This window comes from Trichosurus vulpecula, chromosome 7, assembly GCF_011100635.1.
Source record: "Trichosurus vulpecula isolate mTriVul1 chromosome 7, mTriVul1.pri, whole genome shotgun sequence".
In the NCBI taxonomy this organism is placed as follows: Eukaryota; Metazoa; Chordata; class Mammalia; order Diprotodontia; family Phalangeridae; genus Trichosurus; species Trichosurus vulpecula.
Genome location: NC_050579.1, coordinates 61,386,571 through 61,405,161, shown reverse-complemented (window position 1 = coordinate 61,405,161; position 18,591 = coordinate 61,386,571). Strand labels below are relative to the sequence as shown.

The window sequence follows — 18,591 nt, the reverse complement described above, 5'->3', positions numbered from 1 at the left end:
TGTATTTTTTCATAGCAGGTCCTTAATAAATGTTTATTGAATCAACGAAAGACTGAATTAAATGTTAAGTCATCATACAAAATTAATTCTTTTGCCTCAGTTTGTAAGATCTACATGTTTCTGAGTGAGTGGGTATCAGGAAGGTTAATGTTTCCAAGACTATAACAAAAATGCTTTCCGGTCATGGGGTTTTAAGCTCAGGTAAGAAGCAACTTAGTCTAGTGATCTAGGGCCTTGGAGGGAAAGGACCTTCACTGCTTGTTAGCTGTGTAACTATGGGCAAATAACCTTATTCTTCATCTATAAAATATTGTGAACTCCTTGAGGGCAGGGACTGCCTTTTTGCCTCTTTTGTATCCCCAGTGCTTAGTATAGTGCCTGGCACAAAGTAGGTGCTCAATAAATGTTTATTGGTTAATTGATTGAAATAGGCACTATATACCTGCTCGGTCAACTTTAATGTACTGTATCAATATATAACGGTATTTTTTAGGGTTGGGTCTCAGAAACGCGGTACTCCGAGGAGATTTTTTTTTAATCTGTGTCTTAACATTACTGCTAAAGATGAAGCAGGCGCAAAGAAATCCAGTTACCACGGGAATCGGTGGAAGAGAGAAGACTGAAACCCACGAGTCTAGATCCTCCGGTACATAGCTCTTAGCACTTGATGAAGGTATTTGGGCTAGGAGAGAGAGAGAACGAGTGCTAAGGTGGGGACAGCGGTTCCTGGGAAGCTCGGGCGAGGAAGTGTGGCCACCCAAGGAGCAGAGCAGACCACTCACTCACCGTTCCCTTTAAGGAGAGGGGCAAGCTGAGAGGCTGAGCGAGCTAGCGAGAGGGAGGGGATCCGAGGGGTGGGGAGACGAGAGGGAGGGGACAGGGAGCGGGCACGCCACGTGACTCCGATGCCAAGTTTCCCTGCAAGTTTGACAGAAGTTTGAATCAGGCTCCAGGGCTTTTTACAGGCGGCGGGGCTGCGGCAGCCGAAGGGCTCCCTCGAGCAGCAGCAGCAACAGCAGCAGCAGCAGCAGCAGCAGCAGCAGCGCCCCCAGTTCCCCAACCCGGCAAGCCTGGATCCCGGCCCACCGACGCGTGGTCACCGTCCAAGACTGCCTGCAAGCTGCCCCGCGGGCCGCCAGTCCCCAGGTCAGCCCCAGCCCCAGTCTCAGCCGCCTATTCAAGAGGCAGCAGAGCGGCGCGACCTGTCCCCGCTCCGGCAGCATGTCCACTACAGAGAGCTCCAGCCGGTCTGCGGACAAGGATCCCAGGCAGCAGGTACGGCTCCGCTCCAAGAGGGTTTGCCCCTGCCTCAGTCTCTCTGTGCCCCCTGACTTTGCCCCTGCCTCTGCTTCTGTCTCTGCTTGAGTCAAGTCCTCTGCGTGTCTTTCTGGTTCTTCTCTGTGTGCCGTCTGCTTTCTCTTGTCTTTTTCTTTTCTGTCGGTGTCACTCCGGCTGTCTTAGCTTCTTTTTTCCCCAGGCACCTCCCTCCTCCCAGTGTTCTGCACCCTCCTTAACGCCCCCTCAGACCCCTCCCCATTGCCCTGATGGCGCTCCCGGGGTCCTTGTCTCCCCAGGTGGATCGTCTTCTCTCAGGGCTGCGATGGAGGCGACTGGAGGAACCACTGGGCTTCATCAAAGTTCTCCAGTGGGTGAGTGAGTCCTCTAACTCCGTATCTATTTCGGGAGCATGTGCTGTGACGCTGCCCCGAAGTAATGCAGTCAGTACTGGGGGTGAGCCATGCTGGCCAGGGATTGGGGTGGGGGTGGGGTTGGGGGTGCTGTCAGTGGAGGGGGGGCGAGACTGTGGAGGGCGGTGGGTCGTAACAGGTGTGGGCGAGGGGGGGAGGATATGGAGGGAGGGTAGGAGTGGGCTAGGGGGGCTGCTTCCCAAGGACCAGGTTGCAAGACTGCAAAGGAGTAAGGCATGCGGAGTCCGGGAGTCGGCCCTTCTATGTGCAAGGATCCCCGGCCCAGACCGCTCACATTTCACTCGGGCGAAAGGACCTGGGTGTAACCTTTCCAGAGCTCTGATCGGGCACATACCGAGCCCCAGCCCAGAGCCCCTGGAGGGGGGTGGGAAAGAGGGAGGGACAAGGAGCAGCTAACTCTGGACTGAGGGCGCTGAGGGCACAGGCGAGAAGGGGGGCTACCTTGGCAAAAACTCTCAGGCTCCAGGACTAATGGGTCTGGGGCAGAGTCACTAGAAGGGATCATCTTTTGGGCGAGATATAGTGGAAGGATTCTGTCCAGTCCCTTTAGAAGGAAAGGAATGGAATGAATGGAGAAATGAGAGGAAGGAATTCATTTGCCTGAAAAGAGCTCTATCAGCTATAAAATGAAAAACACAACAGGCAAAATGAGCCCTGTCAATAGAGGGCTAGTCTAGGGGGGGCAGAGTACTGAATTAGGGGTTGAAGTGGCCTGGCTTCTTTAGTCCTAATCTGCCTCTAGCTAACAGTGTGATCTGGAGCTAAGTCATTTATCACATCTAGCCTCAGTCTTTTCAGCTGTAAAAGGAGTGGCTATTGAATTGCATGATTCCTACGGTGTCTTTCCAGCTCCAACATTCTAGGATTCTGAGTAAATTCAGTTCTGCCATTGGACTTGCTGGGTAACCTTGAGCAAGTCACTTCCTGTATTTGAGTGGCAGTTTCTACATCTGAAACAAGGTGGGGGGAGGGGTACTAAGGGGATTTAAAATAAATTCTTTCAGCCTCCTCCTCTCACTTGCATTATGAGTCATAGATAGATTCTGCCCTCCCTAGAGCTCTTGTCCTCTTTGGTAGGCCTTCCACTATTTCATTCAGTTCTTTCAAATCATAAGGACTTTTCACTTAGTGAACTGCAGCAGAAGGAATTTGTTAGATAATCCGTGTACCCAGTGATATATGTTAATAAGTTTAAAAAATAAATGTTAGGATTCCAGTCTAAATAAGCACCTAAAACTTAGGGTTCCATATAAGCACCTAACATCTCATCAGGCAGGGAGTGAGCTAACTGGAGAAAAAAAGGAGGTCAAGGTGTTTAAAGTTCTTAGAGTTCATAGGAGGCAAATGCTCCAGCAGAGACAACATGAAGCCTCTTGTAGGTCAGATGATGAACACCAAGCCTGCAATTCAGAGGGCAGACAGTGTGGGTCAGGAGGGGTTATCCTCAGATGTCCAAGATCTTGACTGGAGCCCCAGGCTGCACCTCTCCCTTCCTTCACAACAACCTTCCCCTGCCCCGCTCCCCAGAGTTCCCACACCTGAACCAAGAGACATTACAGTAGCTTTCCCCTGTGTCTGCTGCTTCAATCGTCATTTAACTGATGGCTTCAGGGACCAGGCAGAACCAGGCCAACCTCCTGGACCTGGTCCCACCACCCTGCTACAACCCATATGGTAATCTACACTTGCACTGAATTCGTTCACATGAGAATGATTTTAATGCTGTCTCTAAGGGACTGACAGAGGAGGGAACCATTTTGAATGATCCAGTGGGTTAGTACAACCTAAAATCTAAGTGTGGAGTATTGTCACTAAATCATAGAAACATAGCTAGGGAAGATTTGAGATGGACTGTCAAGGAAGGGAGAAAAACACTGAGATCACTAGACCATAGGATTATCTCCCCTAGGGAGATTCTGAAAAGCTTTACCCATTCTTCAGCCCTGCTGCCTTCTCCTCCAGTCCCAAACACACACTAGTATTAGGGACATTTGAATGAAGCCTTGCATAAGGCTGAACTAGAGGAAACTATACAGCCCTATCCCCCAGGGGCAGAGCAGATGCCCTAGGAGTTAAGAATTGTGTGACTTTTATGATTCTTGACCTCTGAGATGGAGGTTATACTAAACACAGTCCCATCCCCTCCCCTTCAGGCAAATCTGAGATCCTAGAGTTTTGGCTCTGAATTCAGCCTCCTTTCCCAGGGTCTGTTTCATAGTTAGACATGGTTTGAATTTTCTGCCACTGCCATGCAATTCAGTGGGGGGGAGGGGGGGTGCGGCGGCAGGGGGGGGGTTAAGTATCGCCAGCTCTGAGCCTTTCTTTGTTGATGAGTTACCACTAAAATATGCAAGAACCAGCCACACTGGTGTGGGGTGAAAGAGATTTCAGGGTGAAGGAAGCCCTTAAACTGTCATTCGAGCTTTTTGAAAATTTCCTTTTTGAAAGAATTAAACACTCGTTATTGGTGGGGGTATGGAGAGAGAGAAAAGAAACAAACTGAATAGTTATTGGAATGGTAATTGAAAATTTTTTTTTCCACAAAAAATCCAAAGTTCTGCTGTCAAGATTAAGCCTGAAATGAAAGGAGTAAATAAATGTCTCCATTGCCCAAGCTCCTAGCTTAAAGGTGTAGGATAGGAAATGATCAAAACGTGAGCAAGAGGGACCTTTTTTCTTTTGTCGGTGGAGTTTCCTCAAAGAAGTGCTCCCTACCTATCTGAAATTATCACGGCTAACATCTGGGAACAGCACCTCTTGCCCTTCCCCCAGCTCACTTAGCAGCAAGCGTGCAGACGCTGCCCAAGATTCTTTTGCTGTTTGTTGAGTCTGTGCTGGTCTAGAGAAATAACACAGGCACAAAAGGATCATTCCTGCCAGTGTTGGTTTCTTCACAGAACCTTAAGCCATTCCAAAAGACTTTGCTGGTATTAGTGAGGTGTCACTCCTCAATACTCACTTGTGTGTTACAAACAAATGGAATCACATTATGTCATTCAAATGGGATCCACACTTGATAACCCAGTTGATGATTTGCATCTTTGATCTTTGCTGTCTGGTCCAACTCTTCATGACCCCATGTGGGGTTTTCTTGGCAAAGATACTGGGGTGGTTTGTCATTTCCTTCTCCAGCTCATTTTACAGATGAGGAAACCGAGGCTAACAAGGTAAAGTGACTTGCTCAGGGTCACAGCTAGTAATTGTGTCTGACGTGGGATTTGAACTCAGGAAGAAGAGTCTTTCTGACTTCAGGCCTGGCACTCCATCCGCTGTGCCAAGGGCATGATCTACATAAGGCCAATGGCTCACTTGTATGACTCTCCTGTCTTTACAATCAAAATAAGTTACCTTAAAGAGAGCTAGGTGTTGAAGTGGGCAGAGCACTGGGCCTAGAGTTGGGAAGACCTGAGTTCAAATAGAGCCTCAAATACTGAAAAGCTGTGTGACCTTGGGACGAATCATTTAACTTCTGTTTGCCTCAGTTTCCTCAACAGCAAAAAGAGGATAATAATGATAGACCAGAGTTGTGAGGATGAATGCGATAATATTTGTAAAGCACTTTGCAAACCTTGAGACACGACATAAATGCTAGTTATTATAATGAAATTAATTAAAACATGTAGAGTCCAGAAAATGTCTCAAGGGAGTTTCTGTAAGTGGACACCCTCCTGCCCCGAGAGTTGCATGGGTTGTGTTGGCATTCAGATCTATGATGCCTCGGGGTGGGGGGGGGGGCGGAGGAGGGAATGTATTGGACTTCTCTGCCTGGAAGTCCCATATGAGTCTCAAACTCAACTCTTTCTCCAAAACTCTCACCTCCTCCTAACATCCCAATTTCTGCTGAGGGAAATGTCCTCCTTCCAAGTTACCCAGTTTTTAAACCTAGTAGTAATCATTCTCAACTGGAGACTCTGCCTCACCCCCACAGCCAATCTACTGCCGAGTCTTGTTACTCCTATCTCCTCTGCATCTCTCTATTTATATCACAGCGGCTCTAGTCCAGGCCCTCGCTGCCGCTTGCCTAGACCATCGCACTAGTATCCCGATTGTGCCTTCCTTCTCCAATCCATTCTCCACCCAGCTCCCAAAACAAGGTCCCTAAAGTACAGCTCTGACCACAGCATTCCTCTTCTCCAGAAGCCTCATTGGTTCCCTAATCCCTCTGAAAGAGAATACAAACTGATCTCTGGGCATTTAACATCCTTCCCAACCTGGCTTTAGCCTATCTTTCCAGGCCAGTGACATATTACTGCCCCTCATTTATTCTACATTCCAGCCATAATGGCCTACTTTCAATTCCCCAGATAGAATAATCTGATTACTGCCCCTGTACTATTTCACAGGCTGTGTCCCATGCCTAAAATGTTCTCTCCTCTGACCTCCTCTTGAAATTGCTAGTTCCCTTCCAGGCTCAGCATCTGTGTCTTCTCTTTCCAGAAGCCTTTCCTAACCCCTCCAGTTATGGTAGGCCCCGCCCCCTTCCCACCAATCATTTTGTGTTTGCTGCATATATATCCATAATATATTGTGTACTCACTTCTATGTGAACATCCAATAGAAGGCCAGATCCTTGTGAGTAGGGACTGTCTCCCTCTTGTATTTATATACAAAGTTCCTAGCACAATGCCTGGCATACAACACCGAACAAATGCCTGTTGATTGATTTATGTTGGAAGAGGTCATCTCCCCACCATATTTCACGGACACGTCTTCTATAATGGGCCTCCTTTTTTTCCCATCATGTCCATCTCACCTACCACCTAGGCATCATTATCACAAATAGCATGATTACTGGTTCATCTTGAGCAAATCCACAAAATCAAAATGTCAGGATAAAAAATGGATTGGAATTTTTGTGGAGGGGGAGTTTAGGAGGAGGGTACTTAACTTCCTGGAGTCCTGGATTAAAAGCAAGTGATTCTGTTCCGCAGGATTAATAACACCTCAGTGCAAAGGAAACATATTAGAGCATGAATGGAACCTTCTTTCATCCTCAAGCCCGAGGACCAATCTCATCTTTTTTCAAAGGGAATGGGAGGGGAGAAGTAGGGAAGAAAGGAAACAAGCATTTATTGTGCTAAGCACATTACCAATAATATCTCTTTTGATCCTTACCTCAACTCTGTGAGACAGATGGTATTACAATCCCCACTTAACTGAGAAAACTGAGGCAGATTGAGGTTAAGTGACTTGGCCAGGGTCACATAGCTGTATCTTAGGCTGGATTTGAACTCTCTTCCTGACTCCAGGCCCAGCGCTATATCCACTGAACACTAGCTGTCCTTCTCCAATGACCATATTTTCTCTTAGCAACAAATTTACAGGAAGAGGAAGCTGAAGATTTGTTTCTGTGTGTGTTACCACAAGCACCCTTCAATCTATGAGTATAGCTTTGAGATTCTACTGGGATGGGAGGGTAGCACAAGCCAGAAGGCTCGGAAAGGCCACCTCTTCCGGGGGCTCCCTGATTGACCTCCTGTTCCTGGAGTCCCCGACTAGCGAACAGCCCTCCTTCTTTCAGACTATTTGCTTAATCATGTTCATGCATTATTACCCGGTCACAGGGGCCCTTTCACTTCTGTTCCCCGATGCCTCACGGCTGAACCTTCTGGGACAGTATGAGAAAGAAGTACTTGGCACTCGATTCTCCCCAAGGCCCATAGTCTTCCCTGATAAAGTAACCATATTGTAGCATATTTAGGATATTTAAGTTTAATTTAAAGGATTATTTATTTAGGGAAAGGATATTTAGGTTTAATTTTCTAAAAATACTGGTTAATAGTGAGTTTCAATGAGACTCAAATGTGAATTCCAGCTAGGTGGAACAGTGGATAGAATGCTGAGGTCTGAAGTCAGTCAGACATGAGTTCAAATCTAGCCTCAGACACAGCTGTGTGACCCTGGGCAAGTTATTTAATCTCTACCTTAGTTTCTCATCTGTAAAATGGTGATAATAATAGCACCTACCTCCCAGGATTGTTGTAAATGAGATAAATATTGGTAAACAACTTAGCACAATGCCTGATGCACAGTAAGCACCATATATAATTTATTATTAATATTATTTTAAAATAATATTTTTCCCAATTACATGTAAAGACAATTTTTAACACTCATTTTTAAATAAAGATTTTTTTATTTCCACATCCTTCCAGAGACAGTACGCAATTTGATAGAGGTTATACATGAGCAATTATGCAAAACATATTAATATTATTATTCATTTTCAAAGAATCAGAATAGAATATACTTAACACCACATTTACTTTGCGCATACTTTAGTCTGATTCTGAAGGCACTTCAGATTGTGCAGGACCTCAGCACTATCACTACAAATATCATTATTATCTACCACCATAAGTATCCTGAGTGCTGATTAAGAGAAAATTCAAGTTAGTGGATTATAGGATATAAGAGTATTTACTACAAGTTGTCTACATTCACTTCCTCAGGCCTTCAGGCTACTAATTGCTGTCTCTTATAGAACCCAAGTCCCTTACAGGGCATAGTTGTGTCCAGTTCTAAGAACCATAAGCTAAGACAAGGAAAATACAAAGAGGAATCCGAAAGTTACAGAGCTGATGAAAGGGTTAGGGAAATCCTTCAAAGAAAGGCTAGCCGAATCAGGAGCTGTTGAACTTCAGAAGGAGGGAGCTTACGGGGTAACAGACACAGAAATCATGGGCTCTTGGAGCTAGAAGAGTCCTTAGAGATCATTTAGTCCAAACTTCTCACTTTAGGATGAGGTAGTGACTGGAGTCCAGAGAAGGTACAGTGCTTTCTGGGATACTACTAATGGTCACTAATACATGCGGGGTATGGATCCCTTTAGCTGTCCAGTAAAGCCTATGGACCCGTTCTCAGAATAATGTTTTTTAAAGATCAAAATGAAACACATTGGTTTACAAAGAAAGCCAATTATATTGACATAAAGATGTATTTTTTCCCATTCAAGCTCATGGAGCCCTTGAAATCTATTCATCGATGCTCTGGGGTCTGTGAACCCCTGTTGTAGAGAATGGTTAGCAGCTGCTCTCTAGTCTCATCAAGAGGGAATGAGGTCAAGTTTATGCCTTCAATTATACATAGTAGACACTTTGGGGGGTCCAGACATGTGATTTCATCAATGTGGTTTGGGAACTAGGCAATTTGTTTGTAACACGGCATCTTAGATGGTTGCCTAGAGCATTGAGAAGTCAAATAACTTGTGTATCATCACAAAGCTAGTATGAATCAGAGGCAGGGAATGAACCCAGGTATCCCTAACTCTTCCCCACTTCCCTCTATCCACTGTACCAGGCTGTCTCTCAAATAAGGAAAGAAGGAAGGATTTTTAGGCAGTGAAGATTGGTAGCTATTGGAATGAGTAATGGAAAGATGTTGTGCTTCTCCTATTGAGAAGGTGTTAAAAATGAGATACATCCTCACATGGCTAGAATGTACCTCCTGTAAGTAGGAAAACAGACTTAATGGCTTCTTAAAACTGATACTTTAAGGATTCAATCCTTCCAAATTTGGCCGGGTTTTACAGATGTAAGTGGGTGCAATGGAACAGAACAACACCAGAGGGCAGTGTGGGGCCTTTACCTGATGCAAGCTAAGAGAGAAGCTTTAAGCCATCATAGAATTGTGGGATGTCAGAACTGAAAGGAACCTTAGAGGTCGCTTAGTCAAGCCCAAAGAGATGAAGAGATTTCCCAAAGCCAAGGAGCAGATTTAGGAAGAGGACCCAGGAGTTTTGACTCCCAATCCAGGGTTGTATTCCCCCATTATGTCAGTGCTCTCCAGCCTATGTTCTATGAAACCAAGAAAAGATGGGAATAGGAAGGTCAGGTGGTGTTGGGATGGGGAATTTCAGTGTTAGTGATTTTAACCTCTAAATTATTAACTATGGAAATGTGCAAATATAAAAATACTATATGGAGCAGTGTTTTACTTCAAAAATAGGTAGAATTTCCTCTATTTTTTCCAAAATTTCCCAGATACCTTGCCTTTTATCCGGGGTCACGTTCCATAGATCCATGACCTGTGGCCCAGATTTTATAGGTTCCATTGCTATGTTTCAAACACCAAAGAACTCTGAACCCTATCATTAAACCTGTGTTTTGGACACCTTTGGGAGGGATTTGGGGGAGCTAGAAGGTGAGGTGGATACAGTGCTGTGCCCTAGAGGAAGGAAGCCTCCTCTTTGTGGACTTCAGACACTTACTAGCTGTGTGACCCTGGGCAAGTCACTTCACCCTATTTGCCTTGGTTCCTCATCTGTAACATGAGCTGGAGAAGGGAATGGCAAACCACTCCAGTATCCTTGCCAAGAAAACCCCAAATGGAATCAGGAAGAGTCAGAGATGATGGAAAAAAACACACACACACACACAACAACGGTGAGGGATTTAAATGATTTTTTAGCCCACCAGGTGGTTACAATTTAAAACACCTGGGAACAGAAGAACCCATAGAGGAAGGTTCAGATCATGAATAACAAACACTGAAAAGATATGTAGGCTGATAAAAATAAATGCTTATATTGTATATAAGCCAAGGGTAAGTATGCTCAAGTATAGGCTTAAGAGGAAAATTGATAAGAACTAATTAGTACCAACTGCTGGTCCCCTTCTCTAACTAGACTCTAGTTACTCAAGTATCCTTCTCCCTAGCAGGAAGTTTGAAAGTGTCAGAAAGAGGAAGCCCATAGGGAATTTGCATTCCACTGAACCTCCCTATTACAGCCGCCCAAAAAGAGGAGAGGAAAGGGGTTGGAGGAACTATGCAAACTAAAGGGAAAAAAATAACTCAGTTATTCTGCTGCTTCACCGGGCCTTTTCTGTAGTAAATGATAGTGGGCCAACAGATGAGATAGGGATAGTTTTAAATGCAGTAGGGAAACTCCAGTGAGGAAAAAGCAGAGGCGGAGAAATCAAGAGGAAGGTGTGTTTCCCTGTGCTATGAGCCAAGTTACTTTGCCACAGCAAGGCCAAAGGGAGCAGTAAATGGGGGAATCAAGGGGTCACACTTCCAGGTCCACGTTTAGCTCCACTTAACTCCTGTCTCACTGACAATCATTTCTTCACACCCTCCTGCCGGAGTCTCCCCTCACTCTCCTTTGTCCAGCAGCACCATATTAGGCAGGGATGTCTGTTCAGCAGGAAAGGTTGCTTGGAGTCTCTTCTTACTTGATTTGGAAACACAAATCTAAAAGCTCCCCGATTCTCTTGGGTTTTTAACCTTCTACCCAAAGCTAGAGTATTCTGGGTAGTACCCTGACTTGGAGAAGTTCTATGGCTGAACCGGCATCTTAAGGCAGATAGATGTCAATGATTCTCCCAATGCATAGAGAATGCCTTTGGGTTGTCCTGGGTCTTCTTGTTTGGAAAGGGGAAGATTTTCCTTGAAACCACCCCTCCCAAGCCCCTCTCCATTCTAGTCTTATTTATTTGGCAGCTTTGTTTATTTGAGAAATTTGTCAAGTACCCACCCACAGCATCTTGAGAAACTTACTTTCTCAGCGATGACTTCCCCTTCTGTCCCCAGCATCCACACTCACACACACTTAACCTGGCACTTGACCTTAAATGCTCTGATACTCTAGAGGGTCACAGAGCTGGAAGAACTGGGAGAGACCTTGTCCATTCCCTTCATTTTACAGATGAGGAAACAGACCACCACAAGTGAAGTGACTTGCTGACTTTCACACAGCAAGCAGGTGGCAGACAGGATTGGAACTCCAAGTCCAGTGCTCTTTTCACCGTGTCACGTTGGGTTTTCCATCTGGAAACATGTAGAGGTTTGGGGTCAGGGAGATGTGGTTTTACTGTCTTTTCAATAGGTCTTTCTCTTCCCCCCCTTTCCCAGCTCTTTGCTATTTTCGCCTTCGGGTGCTGCGGCTCCTACAGCGGGGAGACAGGGGCAACGGTGCGATGCAACAACGAAGCCAAGGACACGAGCTCCATTCTTGTTTTATTCGGCTATCCCTTCAGGTAAGCAGGTGGCCCTTGTCACTGGGGTGGGCCTACCCACTCAGGTGGCATCATCCACTTTGTGGTGGACAGATGTGGAAGGAGGTAGAAAGGGACCTTGGTGATCATTGGGTTATTCACCTTTTTGTGTGTGTGTGTCCTAGACCCCTTTTGGCAGTCGGGGGGAGTCTGTGGATCTATTCTCAGAACCATGTTTTTAAACGTATAAAATACAACGTATGGGATTACTAAGAAATTATGTCAAAATGCAGTTAACAAAAATATTTTAAAAATCAAATTCACGGACCACTTGAAATCTATCCCAGGGTGAATTTGGCTTTGGGTTGTAACTTTGGGTTGTGGACCTCTTGCCAGCTGTGAAAGGGATGTCTAACTACTTACAGCTTCATGGTTTTCTTACTTGGCAGTAGCAGATGGAAGCTTTACAGCTGTGATGGGTGAATACTCAGAACCAGGAGGGTGAGATCCAGAGGCTTCACCTTGGCACTGACCCCAGCTCCTTCCTAATGGCTATGAAATGTCTGCTAGAAAAAAATGAATAGATTGATGAAAATGGGTGCCTTTCATCCCTTTCCCGAGCACTTTCTCTTGGATCATTCTGATAGATAAGACAGTTAGGCAATGAAATGGATAGAGAGAACTTGGAGTTGGGAAAACCTGAGTTCAGATCTTGCCTATGGGACCTGGTGGCAAACCGCATTACCTCTCTGTCTTCCTCAGTTTCCTCATCTATAAAGTGAAGGAGTTGGCCTCTAAGGTCCCTCTACATATATGATCCTGTGAATATAGGCCTGACAATAAACTGGGCATCTCTCTTCTAAGAACCAGTTTAGCTCATCACCAAAGGGCTGATCACCTGATGATAAATATTTGGCTATAGCAACTCACAAAGATCACTGACTTAGTCACAGAGGAGCTGCAATCTGTTGGAGAAGGAAGTATTCGCATCAATGCAATCAAATATCTCAGAAAGTCTTGTAGTATATGAACATACTACATATGCATAGATCTGTGCACACATGTTCCTCATCATGTTTGTAAAGCGCTTTGCAAACCTTAAAATGCTCTCTAAATGTCAGCTATTATTCAGATCAGAGATTTAGAACTAGAAAAACTCCATGATCTAGTGGACAGAAAGCTTTCCTCAGAGCTAGGATGGCCTGGGTTCAAGCCCCACATCTCACCCATCCTAGCTGTGAGACCCAGTCAGGTCCCTTTATCTCTCAGTGCTCTGGGAAACTCTCCTAAGACTCAAATGGTAAAGAAGGGGCTGGCCTTCATTGGCACAACCAGTTTCTTCATCCAGGAGTTAGTTCCCAATAATAGGTCTAGTTTCTATCACTAGGTATATATATATATATATATATACACACACACACACACACACACACACACACATATATATATACACACACACATTCATGCATCTATATACACAAGGTAGATAGATAGATAGAAAAGCAGATAGATACATACACAGGCAGATAGATAGACAGATACATACACAGACACATAGATAGATAGATAGATAGATAGATAGATATACAGATACATACACAGGCAGATAGACAGACAGACAGGCAGATATATAGATAGGAAAAAACATAGGTAGGCAGATAGAGAGTTAGACAGATAGATACTGAGATAGGCATACAGATAGATAGATAGATAGGTAGACAGGCAGATAGACTGATAGATCAATGGAAAGATGGACAGCAAACTAAAAACAGGGCCTTAGGTAATGAGGACGGTGGAACAGAAAGAGTGCTGGGTGTGGAGTGAAAGTATCTCTGTTTGAATCCCAGCCCTGCTGCTTAGTGCCTGGGTCCCTTCACTTTTCTGGGCTCTTGTTTCCTCACCTCTAAAATGAGAGGGATGGACTAGATGCCTTCTAGTTCTTCGTCTATGATCCTAAGAATTAACATCAGATACTGGCTGGGTGTAAATGCCATTTGGGATCAAGCAGGGGGAGGGGAGAGAGGCAGCTCTAGACAGAGGATAATAGGCTTTTAGTTCTAGAGCTGGAAAGGACCTCTGAGGCTTAGCTCAACATTTGTCTTAACATCTTTCATTTTACAGATGAAAAAACTGAGGCCTGGAGAGGTTAAATAACCTTCTCAGGGTTGCACAGGCAATTAGTATCAGGGGCAGAATAAATGTCATTTGGGATAAACTATGGAGAGGAAGACAGAAACAGCAAAGTAGAACAAATAGAGGGCCAGCCTTGGAGTCAGGAAGACCTGGGTTCAAGTCTGGCCTCTGATCCATCCTGGCTATGTGACCGTGACTGGGCAAGTCGCTTAACTGGTGCTCTAAGGCCATAAATTACCGTTTAATTGCTGATCTAAATCAGTTGAACGAGTTTCCCACATCATGAAATCATAGGTCTGATGGTTGAATGGATGGATGGATATAAGAATGCATGTATGGATGAACAAGCAAATGTATAAACAAGTAAATAAAAGAACGAGTAAGACATGGGGAAATTGCTCAAATTTCTCCAACCTTCTATCTTATTTCTTTCTTGGAATGAAGAATTTTGTTGGCAACTAGATCACTACAATGCAGGATATTGCTTCCTGGCAGGGAGATAGAGAAGCATTGGACTCTCTATCAGGAAGATAAACAGGAGGTGGGGAGAAGGAAGATATAGAGGGTCTATAAGACAGCACTCAAACCCTTTCAGAATTCCCCCATATTTGATCTTCCCAAAAGGGAACTTCTTTTGGACCTGACCAGATATTCTAGACAATTCTTTTTCAGTCCACTCCAAGTAGCCTCTCTCAGGAATTAATAAAGGCTTGGAACCTAGTAGTCCTGATTCTGTTTCTAAATTAGTTGGACACTGGGGACAAGAAGGTCCCAGATGAGAAGATGCAGAACTTTCTGCCCCCCAGTGGAAAGAATTTGTTGTAGTCTTACACTGACCACAAGGTTTTCAGAGAGACAACTAACTCATGACTGTTCATTCTCTTGGTTCCCCAAATCTCAGGCACTAGACTAGCATCTGAGCCCTGGCAGTCAATTAGCAAACCAACCAGCACTTATTAAATGCTTGCTCTGTGCTGGCCATTATGCTCTCTGATCTCCTTCTGGGCAGGGTCCCTGTTGGCTCAGGACTTTTTTCCTCCTACCGGGCAGGTTGAACCGGGTCCAGTATGAGATGCCCCTCTGTGATGAAGAATCCAACTCCAAGACCCTGAACCTCATGGGAGACTTTTCGGCACCTGCTGAGTTCTTTGTAACCCTGGGGATCTTCTCCTTCTTCTACACCATGGCTGCTCTGATTCTTTACCTTCGTTTCCACAACCTGTATACTAAGAACAAGCGTTTTCCTCTGGTGGTAAGTGGATGGGGTTGGGGAGACAGGGAAGGGGAGCCAAGAAAATGGCCTGAGTGGTGGAGAGAAGAGTGACATACTGGCGCCCCCTGAAACCTATGACATTGAGTTGGGTTAACCTGAAACTATTTTAGCCATCTTAAGTATAAAGCAATTTCTGAGTCCTCTATCTAGCCATTAGCCATCTCCTAGCCCTCCCTCGTCACCTCCTTTTTCTCCTCTATACTGGCTGGAACCATCCCAGGGAGGGGTGTCCCTGGCTGTCATGCTCCCTCTCCTCATTCTCCCCTCTCTTGCCCCTCAGCAGCAGCAGAGCACTCTGATGCTGCTGGGAGCAAAGGAGAGCCCAGGAGGAGGAAGGGGAGGGGGAGTAACCTAGGCAACCTCAGGGTTGAGTATAGCTCCTGATAGTGAGACACAGGACAGGGCTTTGGGGTGGAGCTGTCTCAGGGGCCCCCTGGTGGAATGGGCTGACCAGCCCTGGAATTCTAGGGAATAGGGAGGTGGGGAGTCCCCAGGGAAGAAGCTATCTTTGGTGCAAATGTATGGCATGCCCAGGGAGACTCAGGCTTGCAGGGCTTTGGGTCTTAATCCTGGAGTCTGGAGTGACGGGCTGTCTGATTTTGCACCCCTCCTTATTCCCCCATGATCTAGCTGAGTCATGGAATGGAATGGAGGAGGTGGGAGAGCCATGGCAGTGGAACTCCCTCTGAGCAGTATTCCCTGTCCCTCCACCCACTTTAGGACTTCTGTGTGACTGTCTCCTTCACCTTCTTCTGGTTGGTGGCAGCAGCTGCATGGGGCAAGGGCCTGACGGATGTGAAGGGGGCCACTCGGCCTTCTAGTCTCATTGCCGCCATGTCAATATGCCATGGAGATGAGGCTGTCTGCAGTGCTGGGGCCACCCCCTCCATGGGGCTTGCCAACATCTCTGTGGTAAGAGTCCCTGTCACTGGTGGGGGCGGTGGGGGAGCGGTCACTGGATCTACACAAGGATGATCCCTGGGCTCATCCTAGCCAGCCTGTTCTGAGAGACGAATGCAGTTGTCCCGGGGACATGGAGAATTCCCTCCAAAGACTGGCTCCTGTTTTACCCTAGGCCACCCCTTCTTTCTCCTCCTAACACAGTGCTACTTTCCCTAGTAGTTAGGAAGGTTAGAATAACTAATCTCCTGCTGCTGGGTGGAGTTGCTATGGGTTCCCTGAGATGCACTGCCTTTCTGGGCACCAGGTACAGAACTTAGGATAATCACTCATGTAGAGAAAGTAGGGAATGGGGCGGGGGTGGGGGGTACTGCTTTAACCTCTTCCTTATTTCCTCACTTCTCTCTGCCTCCAAACAGAATCTTTGCTTGTCACCTCCCACTCCTCTGGGTTTATAGGTGTGTATATGTATGAATCAGGAGAATGTAATCAAGCAGATTTGGGAACGGGGAGAGGAGCCAGGAAGATAGCTGAAAGGGCCAGACTCCTCATTAGAGGAACCTAGGGTCAGAGAGATAAGTAGGATGGTCATGTCCAGTGCTGCCCTGACACCCAGGGAAATAACTCTCCTATCACCCTGCCTGGATTGGGGGCTGGAACCCTTCAGGCCTGGGTCTGGTCTAGGGCCTGAGCCTGGCCCTGGGCCTACTGAGGGGCTGGGAGAAAGTCACTGACGGGAGGGAACTACCCTGAATGCGCAGGCCACCAACTCTACATTTGCCTGGTTGAATAGGAGTGGTGACAGACATTGGCCATGCAAAGCTCCTTCAAGCCCAACACAAAGGCTTCTCTGATGCTCAGCCAATTAACCCCTTCTTCATTATTCTCTATCACCCAGGGAGCCAGATCTTCCCGGAGAGCGAGCTACTCACTGGACATATGTTGGCTATAGATCTGGATACACACTATTGTATCTGTTTTGAGTCTCTCAGACCGCTAGGATAACAGTTAGCACGGTGGCGCCAGCTCCCCTGCCCTTGGACTCCTCGTCTCAGTCACAATCTCTTGCTTTCTGCCTCTGCCTTTCAACCCCTTTCTTTGTTTCTATCCTGCACTCCCACATACCTGTATACCACACACAACTGGGCACATGCACACGTGATGGCTGTAGCGTCCTGCCCCAGTCCCTAGCTTTCTGCCTCTTTCTCTCCCTGTCAACATCCTATAGCATATGCGCACACATGCATCCAGGGACCCCATACAACTGAGTGCACATGCACACACATTTACACATGTGGACGTGTTGTGTGCGTAGAGGCTTGGGCATCCATACACACGCACACAGGCCCACCATGCCATGCATGCATGTGCCTGCACACACTACGTTGTCATACACGCGGATGTGACAAGCTCTCTCTTCACAACAGGAGGTGTCTGTCCTCTCTGCTTACTCACCCTTCCTGATATCATTGCAGCTCTTTGGCTTCATCAACTTCTTCCTGTGGGCTGGGAACTGTTGGTTTGTGTTCAAGGAGACCCCGTGGCATGGGCAGGGCCAGGACCAGGACCAGGACCAGGACCAGGAGGCCGGCAAGGAGAGTGCAGCCGAGCAGGGCGCTGTGGAGAAGCAGTAGTTAGCCCTTCTGCCCCTCTCCTGTCCACCTCCCGACGGACAGCACCTCCTCCCCCGGCTTCTTCGGCTTCCTTCCAGGACTTCCCTCCCCTTGTACTTCTCCCCTACTTACTGATTCTTCTGGGCTAGGTGCTTGGGGACAAAGGATGGGCCGGTCAGTGCTCCACCTCCCTCCCAGGGGCAATCATCCCTCCGAGTCCCCCATCTCTCCCGCTCTGTTCACAGGCAGGGTCCCAGGCTGGGTAGGAGCTCAGCACTGTGTTTTCTGCATGGCCCAGGTGGTCTTCCTCATCTCCTAGCTGAATCCTGCTGAACAGGGGCAGGTGGGAGGATGGGGGAGGGGCATGCACCAGCCCTGAGGTCTGTTCCCTTTAGTATCCTGCAGGGATGGCCCAGCCCAGCTCCAGTAATAAAGGGTTGGGGGGGAATAGGTACAGAAGTGCTGGATGGTGGCTTCTCCCTCACATGGAAGGGCCCAGCAGTGATTTGTCTGCCTTTTCTCGGCTGTGGTAGGTCCGACTCTGCACCCCCTATTACTTTCATTCAAACAAGGTTCCCCTGTTATTTCCATTCACCTCTCAGGTCTCTGTTTCCCAGGGGCCAATTAGTCTGTACTGTCACCCAGGCAGGTCCCTGGGGCCTCTTACCCTTCCCTTCCCCTGGGCCCACCTATTTACGAAGATCAAGAGAGGCAAAGGCTGTGGAAGGAGAGCTGGATATTTCCTCCCTGCCTAGACAGACAGGAACACAGGGTCCTGAACACACAGAGTTCTGGCAGGGACAACTCTTTGTATGTTGGGGGATGTGGGGGGGGGGGTGAGGAAGAGGGGAGAAGGCTGGCCTAGAAAATGGACTGTTCTTTAGTCATCCCTGCTGAGGCCTACATTCTGTGAGGCAAACAAATTGTAACTTGGGCCTCCTCCTTAAGCAGATCCAGTTCTGGAAAGTGCTGGTAGAGGCAGTTTTTGCTGTTTCTGAGGGAGCCCTTTCCTTGGGAGGGTGGGTTGG

General features: G+C 46.8%; 1 protein-coding gene across 1 annotated transcript; it reads left to right on the top strand.

Moving 5' to 3' along the window:
* The first annotated feature begins 1,221 nt into the window (after positions 1-1,221).
* On the top strand, positions 1,222-17,584 carry SYPL2 (synaptophysin like 2). Its single transcript, XM_036768556.1, has 6 exons — positions 1,222-1,275; positions 1,575-1,649; positions 11,562-11,686; positions 14,828-15,029; positions 15,771-15,962; positions 17,426-17,584. The coding sequence occupies exons 1-6, from the start codon at positions 1,222-1,224 to the stop codon at positions 17,582-17,584; spliced, it is 807 nt and encodes a 268-aa protein (XP_036624451.1).
* The last annotated feature ends 1,007 nt before the right edge of the window (positions 17,585-18,591 follow it).